We start from the raw sequence: 10,248 nt of genomic DNA, 5'->3' as shown, positions 1-10,248 counted from the left end.
ACAACTTTATTTATTTATTTTGCTTTTTGGGTCACACCCGGCAATGCACAGAGGTTACTCCTGGCTCTGCACTCAGGTATCACTCCTGGCGGTGCTCAGGGGATCATATGGGATACTGGGAATCAAACCCGGGTCGGCCACGTGCAAGGTAAACGCCCTCCCTGCTGTGCTATTGCTCCAGCCCCCGTGAACAACTTTATTTAAAAAAAAAACAAACAAAACAAAACAGGACCAGAGATCGTATAGCGAGTAGGGCAGCACTTGTCTGGCACAGAGCTGAGCTGGGTTTGATCCCAGCACCACCTGTGATGCCCTGAGCCACACCAGCAGTGATCCCTGAGTTCAGAGTCCAGGTAAGCCCTGAGCACCACTGGGTGGCCCAAATGCCTCCACCCCCCACCAAAGAAAACAAAGCAACTGGAGGTTGAGGGCCAGGGAGATGGTTCAACGATCGGAGCAAATCCAGGAACGTGGGTTTGATCCCAGCTGAACCCAACTGGGAGGAAGCAGCCCCCGGAGCACAGATTGGAGAGTAGTGCTCCCCCCACCCCACCCCCGCCGCCAAATAAGCTATTTGGGGCTTGCCTTGCCTGCAGATAACCCTGGTTCAATCCCTGACACCATCTAGGGTCCCCCTATCCCACCAGGAGTGATTCCTGAGCACAGAACAGGAGTAAGCCCTGAGCACTGCCAGCAGTAATTCCTGAGAGCAGAGCCACGAGTGAGCCCTGAGCATCCTGGGTGTGGCTCAAAAACTAAACCCAAACAAAAACAAAACAAAAAAGTTCCCTGTTGAGGGAGAGGAAAAAAAGCCAGCTATTTTTAGCCAGGGTCTGGCGTTTCCTGAGCCTTTCAAAGAGACTCCTCCGCTCCCTTCCGAGTTTGGGGTCTAACTTTAGCCTTCGTGGAGATTTGGCTCCAAGGCAGCAAGAGAGAAGCGAAATGTCCCAGGGTGGAAAAAGCTTGTTAAATTCCGGGAAAATCTTGATAAGTACTTTGTGTGTCACTTTTTTTTTTCTACTGCAGAACTGCCCAGACCCTGTAGCTAATAGTAGATGATCAGATTGTAACTGTTTTTTTTTTTCTTTTTGGGTCACACCCAGCGATACACAGGGGACACTCCTGGCTCTGCACTCAGGAATTACCCCTGACGGTGCTCAGGGGACCATATGGGATGCTGTGAATCGGACCCGGGTCAGCCGAGTGCAAGGCAAACGCCCTACCCGCTGTGCTATTGCTCCAGCCCCAGATTGTAACTGTTTTTTTTTTTTTTTTTTTGCTTTTTTTTTTTTTGGGTCACACCTGGCGATGCACAGGGGTTACTCCTGGCTCTGCACTCAGGAATTACCCCTGGCCATGCTCAGGGGACCATATGGGATGCTGGGATTTGAACCCGGGTTGGCCGCGTGCAAGGCAAACGCCCTACCCGCTGTGCTATCTCTCCAGCCCCTGTAACTGTTTTTATTGCTTCTTTTCCCCCATACATTTTGAAGTTGGAAAGTTATTTAAAATAAAACAAACACCAACATGTGTTCTCCGTGTAAAATGGAGGGTCCTGGATATAGCTGAGCAGGAGAGCACTTGCCTTGCATGTGTGAAGCTCTGGGTTCAAGTCCTGTCTGCCCTTCCCCCTGAGGCTCTGCACTATGTCTAAGTGCAGAGTGGACTGTCCACTCAGCGGGAATCAAGTACCAACCCCCAGCACGTGCTTGCAGAAGGAGCCCTAGGGACATTCTGAGTCAAGGCGAGTCACAAAGAACCACATGCGGTATGATTCTGCTTCTCGAAAAGTCCAGAACAGACCAACTAGAGACTGAAAGTGGAGCCGAGGGTGCCCAGCAAGGGTGGAGGGGGCACCAATGGGTGACACCAGGGTGCATAGAGTTACTTTGGGGGATGCTGGAAATGTTCTAGAATTAGCTTGTGCTGAAACTGGCACACTTGGCAGACGCTGAGAGCCACCGACTTGTAGACTAGAAGGGGAGAGGACACTGGAAGTGTGTGTTACATGAACTACAGACAAATAAAATGGTTAGTTTTAGAAATAGAGAATTTATGAGCTGGAGTGACTGTACAGCGGGGAGGGCATTTACCTTGCACGCAGTTAACCCAGGTTCGATTCCCCAGCACCCCATATGGTTCCCCGAGCTGGCTCGGAGCAATTTCTGAGTACAGAGCCAGGAGTAATCCCTGAGTATCACCAGTATGGCCACAAAACCAAAAAAGAAAAAGGAAAGGAAATTTACAGCATGTAGGGCGTTTGCTTTGCACGTGGCCGACCCAGGTTCGATTCCCAGCATTCCATACGGTCCCCTGAGCACTGCCAGGGGTAATTCCTGAGTGCAGAGCTAGGAGTAACCCCTGTGCATTGCCGGGTGTGAGCCCCAAACAAAAAAGCAAAAGAAAATTAAAATAAAAAAAAAGAAAATTTAAATTATATATTTGGTTATTTACTTTTCTTGGTTTTGGGGTCACACCAGGTGGTGCCCACGGCTTATTCCTTCCTGGCCCTGCACTCAGGGATCACTCCTGGCAGTGCTCAGGGAACTATATCAGGTGCTGGGGATCAAACCAGAACCTGACACAGGCAAGGCAAGCACTTTATTTGCTGTACTATCTCCTGGACCCTAGTTTTGCTTTTTCCTTTATCATTATTTAAAAGCTTTTCTCTTCTTTTAATTTCTTGGCCACAATTGGATATGCTCAGGGCTCGCTCCTGGCTCTGTGCTCAGGGATCACTTTTATCAGTGCTCTGGGGGAACATAGATCTAAACCAGGGATCTAAACCAGGTCAGCCTCTGTATTGTTGCTACAGCCCTAAGTTTGTTTTTATTTTCGGGGTGGGGGGGCAGGTGGGGAGGGGGTTGGGCCATACCTGGTGATACTCAGGAGTTACTCTTTTTTTTTTTTTTTCTTTTTGGGTCATACCCAGCAATGCACAGGGGTCACTCCTGGCTCATGCACTCAGGAATCACCCCTGGCGGTGCTCAGGGGACCATATGGGATGCTGGGATTTGAACCCGGGTCGGCCGCGTGCAAGGCAAACACCCTACCCGCTGTGCTATCACTCCAGCCCTCAGGAGTTACTCTTGGCTCTGCACTCAGGGATCACTCCTGGCGGGCTTGGAGGACCATACAGGGTGCCGGAGATCAAACCCAGATCTACTGCATGTGAAACAAATGCCCTACCCACTGTATTATCGCTCTGGCCCCCAAAAGGTTTGCTTTTTCTTTTCTTTTTTCTGGGGGGGAGGGTCACACCTGGCGATGCACAGGGGTCAATCCTGGCTCTGCACTCAGGAATTATTCCTGGCGGTACTCAGGGGACCGCATGGGATGCTGGGAATTGAACCCAGCTCGGCCACGTGCAAGGCAAACGGCCTACCTGCTCTGCTATTGCTCCAGTCCCCCAAGATTTGCTTCTTTTTTTTTTTTTTTTATCTTTTTAGGTCACACCCGGCGATGCACAGGGGTTACTCCTGGCTCATGCACTCAGGAATGACTCCTGGCGGTGCTCGGGAGACCATATGGGATGCTGGGAATTGAACACGGGTCGGCTGCGTGCAAGGCAAACGCCTTACCCTCCAGCCCCCAAGATTTGCTTTTTTTAAGAAAATATTTGATTAAAGGGCTGGAGAGACAGTACAGAGGGTAAGGCCCTCGCTTTGCACATAGTTAAGTTGGCTAGGGTTCAATCCCCGGCACCCCGTAAAGGTCCTATGAGCACTGCCAGGAGTACCCTTTAGCACTCTGGGCATGGCCCGACACCCCTTCCCACAAACCTACCCCTTTCCCGTATGAATTACAGAGTTCAGCTTTGGGTGGGGCAGCCACACCTGGCAGTGCCGGGTGGGGGGGCCATGTGGTGGTCCAACAGGGGGCTTCAGCACAGTCTCGTCCTCTGAGCACTCTTTCCAGCCCAAGGCTAGCAGCAGCATTTTGGTTATCAGGGCGATCTGGATGCGTTTTAAGGGGGCACACAGCTCCTCTGCCTGTTGCCCTTGCCTCCTGCTGCTCTGGGGGACGTGACCGAAAGGAAGATTCGCTGGGGAATCTCACCCTGTGGAACGCCCCCCGCTCTGCCCCTCTCCTTGCTCCGGACCCCTCCATGGAAGCCCTCCTGCCTGTCCTCACGACTCCCACGGTCTCGAAGGGCACAGGTTTCGTTTTTCTTTTCTGTTCTATCGGCTGCGAGGGGAGAGGCAACTTGCCCAGCGGCCCACAGGTGGATCCCAGGTTCCCATCCCCGCCACTGCGCCTGAAGGGCCAGCAGGAGGGGCTGACCAGCTCGCCGTGTGCCTGTGGACAACTTGGCCTCTCTGAACCCATGAGAGGAACAATACGTACCCCCAGCTGCTGGGGTTGGCAGCTGTCAAGCGACTACCCTGTCACTCAGTCACACTGAGAGCATGTGGTTCTCGGGAAAGCCCCTCTTTGCATGCACGGGACCTGGGGTCACTTCCCCACACTAAAACACAATTGAAAAAGAGGGTCCAGAGAAAGTACACCGGGTGAGACCTTGCTTTGCGTGCAGCTGACCTGGGTTCAGTTCCCAGCATCCCACAGGGTCCCCGAGGAATGCTGGGAGTAATTCCTGAGTGCAGAGCCAGGAGTAACCCCTGAGCATCGCCGGATATGGTCCAAAAAACAGAATAAAACCGAAAGGAGAGATCAGCTGTGAATGCATGTAGTCCTTACAGCAATCTGCAATCTGCAATCTGCGTGCTAGGATCGTCCCTGAGGGACAGAGGAGAAACCGAGGTCACTTGCTTGGTGGCTGTGATGAGACTGGCTCAGTCCTGGCCGCACTCACCGTGCCCTTGTGCTTAGCCACGTGGATCTAATGACCTCGGCAAGCCAGCGCCAGCTTATTTTTTCCTGCCAACTTCACTCTTATTTTTCAAATTGTTCCCATTTTATTTAAACACTGTGGTTTATGGGGTCAGAGAGATAGTACAGCGGGTAGGGCGTTTGCCTTGCACATGGCCAACCCGGGTTCGATCCCCAGCATCCCATATGGTCCCCTGAGCACCGCCAGGAGTAATTCCTGAGTGCAGAGTCAGGAGTAACCCCTGAGCATCACTGGGTGTGACCCAAAAAACAACAAAACAAAACAGGGGCTGGAGCGATAGTACAGCGGGTAGGGTGTTTGCCTTGCACGCAGCCGACCCGGGTTCGATTCGCAGCATCCCATATGGTTTCCTGAGCACCGCCAGGAGTAATTCCTGAGTGCAGAGCCAGGAGTAACCCCTGTGCATCGCCGGGTGTGACCCAAAAAGCAAAAAAAAAAAAAAAAAAAACCCAAAACAAAAACACCATGGTTTACAAAGTTGTTCATGATGATTTGTTCCAGGCATTCAATATTCCATCCCCAATGCCATCACCACTGTCACCTTCCCTCCTCTATTATCCTTGTTTTCCCACCCTCCCCTTAAGCCTGCCCCCTTAACAGGCCCACCATCATTTATTTTATATTGCCTGTTACCACAAAATGGCTGACAGAATGATTAAAAAATATTTCTATTGGGGCTGGAGGGATAGCACAGCGGGGAGAGCGGTTGCCTTGCACGCGGCCGACCCGGGTTCGGGTTCGATTCCCAGCATCCCATATGGTCCCCCGAGCACGGCCAGGGGTAATTTCTGAGTGCAGAGCCAGGAGTAACCCCTGTGCATTGCCGGGTGTGACCCAAAAAGCAAAAAAAAAAAAAAATTTCTATTGAAGAAAAGTTGCAAAAAGTGTTGTATTTCACCCTGGGGGCCTTCAGTGCTTGTCTGAGGGTTTACTAAGCTTATTGTAGCCAATTAAGCCTTCTGAGCAATGGGTTGGCTTCTGTGTTATGTTCTCCTCACATGTGGTGTGCTCCTACTGGAATGTCAGTATTGTCGAGTTTGGAGGTGTTGCGTGGCCGCAAACGCAGCCAGCAACAGCTTCCTAAGAGCAGTGGGGGCTGGAGAGAGCTCGTGGCCTGGCGCACAGCCTCGCGTGGTGCCTTAAGCCCTGTGCTATCTCTTGGCCCAGGAGAATATTTTGGAGGGTGGGAGGGGCCACACCTGGCTCAGGTCAGGGCTTGTTCTGGACTTGGTGTTCAGGGCTCACTCCTGAAGCTGTGTGGGAGACTCTATCTGCATTTGGGATCATACCAGGGTCGGTCGCATGCCAGGCCAGCGCCTTACCCCTGTACTGGCCCTCTGGCCCTGCAAATTTCTAGTGATGGTGTTCACCGGGGGTTGGGGTACTTGTCCACTCGGCCTTGGTGCTCCCCTGGGCCTGCACTTTTCTAGGTGCTTGCAGGTGCTCACTGGGGCTTCCTCTCTTCTCTGAGACTCAGCTATGGTCTTGCCGGGCTGGGGAGGGGGCACTGCAGAGCCCACACATGTGCTCGCCATCCCTGGCCTTGGCACTCAACGTCCTTTTTATTGTGCTCATGAGGAGTCACACCCTTGCTTTCTGCTGCTCTCGCACACCTCCCCGTTATGTGGCTCGGCACATTTGGGACTCCAGGGATCTTGTGACCACATGCTTGAAAGGCAGACACTCTAAACTCTAACCCCTGCATGAGTGCTCTGGGCACTGGCTGCTGGTTTTTTTTTTTTTTTTTTTTTTGGTGAATTTTGTCTTTATTAGGGGCACGGGGGTAGGGCACATGCCTTGCATACACCTGATCTGGATTTGATCCCTAGTATCCCATATGGTCCTCTGAGCACTGCCAGGAGTAATCTATGGTATTGCTGGGTGAAGCCCCCAAATAAAACAAAACGGGCCAGAGAGATAGTACAGTGGGTAAGGTGCTTGCCTTGCACATGGCTGGCCCAGGTTCGAACCCAGGCATCTCATATGGCCTCCTGAGCACTGCTGGGAGTGATTCCTGAGTGCAGAGCCAGGAGCAATCCCTGAGCGTCAGTAGGTGTGGCCGTCCTCCCAAAAAAATAAATAAAAACAAAACAAAACATAAAGGGCTGGAGAGATAATAGGTAGGGTGCTTGCTCTGCACATTCCCAACCGAGGCTCAATCCCCAGCACTCCATACGGTACCCCAAGCGGGAAGCATTCCTCATGAGTGCAGAGTCAGGAGTAACCCCTGAGCACTGCTGGGGGTGACCCAAAAACTAAAAGAGAGGGATAGAGGAAGGGAGGGAGGGGAGGGGGGAGAGAGAGAGAGAGAGAGAGAGAAGCCTGGTGCCCTCCCACACAGAGCCCCCAGTAGCCGCTTGCTTCCACAGTCCAAAATTGCTGCCATAGCCCCAGTCTGACACCACCACCTCAGGATGGACCTCACCAAAACATGTCACTGTCACTGTCATCCTGTTGCTCATCGATTTGCTCGAGCGGGCAACAGTAATGTCTCCATTTGAGACTTGTTGTTACTGTTTTTGGCTTATCGAATACACAACGGGTAGCTTGCCAGGCTCTGCCATGCGGGCAAGATACTCTCAGTAGCTTGCTGGGCTCTCTGAGAGGGGCGGAGGAATCAAACCGAGGAATCAAACCCGGATCAGCTGGCTCATGCAAGGTGAATGCCCTACCTGCTGTGCTGCTATTGTTCCAGCCCATAATCTCCTGAAAATTCTGGTATGCGGGTTTTGTGACTGAAATCTCCAGGCTTTCTCAGGGTAAGGATGGGCTACATCCCCCCCCACCCCGCCCACAATCTCCCTGTACTTCTGGAAACCATGGAAGTCACATCCATACCCCAAAGCTGCCACCGAGTTAAAAAGCCACTCCAGCCTTACTGTCCCAATAAAAATACCGAAGGCCCTGAACAAACACCATGACCTCTCAGCACCTGTACTGCAAGCCATAACGTACAAAAGGAAAAGGAGAGAGAGTAAGAAGGAAAGTGCCTCCCATAGAGGGAGGCTGGGGGTGGGGGATGGGTGTTGGGGGATGGTGGGAGGGAAACAGGGGACAGTGGTGCTGGGAAATATACACTGGTGGAGGGATGGGTGCTGGATCATTGTATGACTGGAACCCAATTTTGAACAGCTCTGTAATGGGCTATCTCGCAGTGATTCAATTGAAAAAAATATTAAAAACAAAGTGATGTGGAGTTCATGCCCAATTCAATCAGTTTAATCAGTGGCTGAATAAATAGCAGTACTCTTATATTTAAGGGAGAGAGCGAGCGAGAGAGAGAGAGAGAGAGAGAGAGAGAGAGAAAGCGAGAGAGCTAGCCTACTAGCCTGCGCTAGTGCTACTGAAGTGTAATTCACCACGGGGCTGGAATCAGATACAACTGTCCATGGTCCCTGAGCACCTCAAGCTCTGAGAAACATGGAAGGAGCAGGCGGAGACCCCAGGATAAATGTGCACGGGCCCCAGGAGGTCAGGAGGTCGTCGTGGTGCTGTTTCTGGCACAGAACAGAAACTTCATGTCAGGGGACCTGGAACCCAGAGAGGGAGGCAGAACCAGTGAGAAAACACAGGCCCACTGAGCACCCAAGCTTCGGTGAAATCATTCATTCGTTTATTGAACATTTATTGAGCGCCTACTGTGTTCCAGGCACCGTGCTAGGCGCGGAAATACAGAGATGCATAAGATACAGTCCATGCCCTGTAGGGTTCACAGTCTAGAAGGGGAGAGACGGACAAACGTGTAAACAGTAAAATACAGTGTGAAGGGGGTCCCGGGAGAAGAAGCATTTACAAAGAGCGGAGGTAGCCTGGATGGGGAGGGGGGCATGAGGGCCGGCTTCCCGGAGGAAGGCGCCTTGGAGGGGGTTGTCAAGAGATGGAATGGGGTTTTGCCAGGCAGACCGGGCGGGAGGAGCAGGGAAAGGCATTCCAGTCTGGAGGGAGCGGGAGCGAAGGCACAGAGGCAGGAGGGCGGGTCCGGGGAAGGCTGGGATCTAACTAGTCTGACGGTATTGCTAGAGTTGGTGCCAGAGGCTGTGCTCAAGGGGGCAGAGGCAGGAGAGGAAGATGAGGGTGGACAGGTCAGGGTTCATCTTGGAGCCTCGCCAGAGGTGATCAGAGCTTGTGGGATGGTGGGGCTCCAGGGAGAGAAAGCTCCTGGTTGGCCCCAGGTATAATGGATGGGGGTTCCCAGGGTTCCTTTTGGTGGAAGCCTCTGGAAGCTTCTAGAACCCTCTGGAACCCTCTAGAACCTGGGGGGGGGGGAGTCTGGGGGAGAAACTGAGCTGAGGGAGGGCTGAGCCCGGGACCCTGGGATCTTCCACTCACAGGGACCCAGGATGACCACCACCCTCCCCAAGCTTCCCTGTCCAAGCCAGGATGGGACCACGGACCAGGTGAGGGCTGCGTGGGAATGTTCTTGGCAAACTGCTAAGGGCCAGATGAATGTCTTTACCACGTGAGCAGGGCGGGGGCTGAGGAGGAGGCAGGCGTTAGCAGCTCCGGGGCTGAGGGGCGAAGGAGCAGCCAGCGGGCTGAGGCCAGTGGTGGCACTCTCTCCCCTGGGAGCGATGGGCCGTCCGGGCCCAGGGCAGGGGCAGAGGCCACGGGCAGGCCCGGGCCCACTGCGAGGGGATGCATGGGACCATGGCATAGAGGGGCTGCGCCTCCCGGCCTCCGGGGTCTCCTCACACTGAGGTCTGGGTTCCCTCAGGACGAGACCCCCCATCTTCAGGGCTGGAGGGGCGTCCTCAGACGCCCCTGTCCAACAGGACCTCCGCGAGGGAGACCCTCTCTGACCAACCCACATCCCGGGCCACTTTGTGGGGGGGGCCTGTGTTTCTTTGGATGGGAGGAGGGGGTGAGAGGGACCCTCTGTGGGTCCGATCGGCCGGGATGGGGAAGGGAGGTGGTGGTGGTGCTGGGGGCGGGGGTGTCACTTCCTGGGGGTGTCTTGAGGACCCTCCTTTCCTCTCACCCAGGCTAACCAGGCCTCGCTCCTGGAGCCTCCACACCTTCCATCGGCCCCGGGTCCCCATCACCTCCTCCCTCTCAGCCCCTGCGCGGTGTCGGGAAGGGTCGCCCGTGGAGGTGGCGGTTGGCGCAGTGAGAAAGATATGGGTGTGGGTGTGGGTGTGGGCGTGGGCGTGGGCAGGTGTGGGGGCGGGGGCGGGGCGGGGCGGTGGGCGCTGGGAGCCGCGGGGCGTCACTTGCTCTTGTGCAGGTCCTTCAGCCGGCGCAGCTTCTCCAGGAGCTCGGCCCGGGAGTAGCCGTCGTCCCCGGGGCCGCCGGGGCCCAGGGCCTCCTGCAGCACCAGGCAGTGCGTCCGCAGGAACGGGTTGTAGGAGCGCTCCTCGCCCAGGGTGGACGGGCACTGCGGGGAGAAGAGACGGGCC

The 10,248-nt window shown here is 54.2% G+C and overlaps 1 protein-coding gene across 2 annotated transcripts in view; it reads right to left on the bottom strand.

The window, feature by feature from the left end:
- Positions 1–8,443: 8,443 nt before the first annotated feature.
- The window catches only part of PNKD (PNKD metallo-beta-lactamase domain containing), a 92,109-nt gene continuing 90,304 nt past the window's right edge, over positions 8,444–10,248 (bottom strand). For both annotated transcript variants that reach the window (XM_004617143.2, XM_004617144.2), the window contains one exon: positions 8,444–10,226. In XM_004617143.2, the coding sequence (XP_004617200.1) occupies positions 10,059–10,226 (168 nt within the window). In that variant the 3' untranslated portion in view covers positions 8,444–10,058. The remainder of the gene's footprint in view (positions 10,227–10,248) is intronic.

The sequence above is a fragment of the Sorex araneus genome, chromosome X, assembly GCF_027595985.1.
Source record: "Sorex araneus isolate mSorAra2 chromosome X, mSorAra2.pri, whole genome shotgun sequence".
In the NCBI taxonomy this organism is placed as follows: Eukaryota; Metazoa; Chordata; class Mammalia; order Eulipotyphla; family Soricidae; genus Sorex; species Sorex araneus.
Note: the sequence above shows the minus strand (reverse complement) of the source record. Positions and strands in the feature narration are given on the sequence as shown.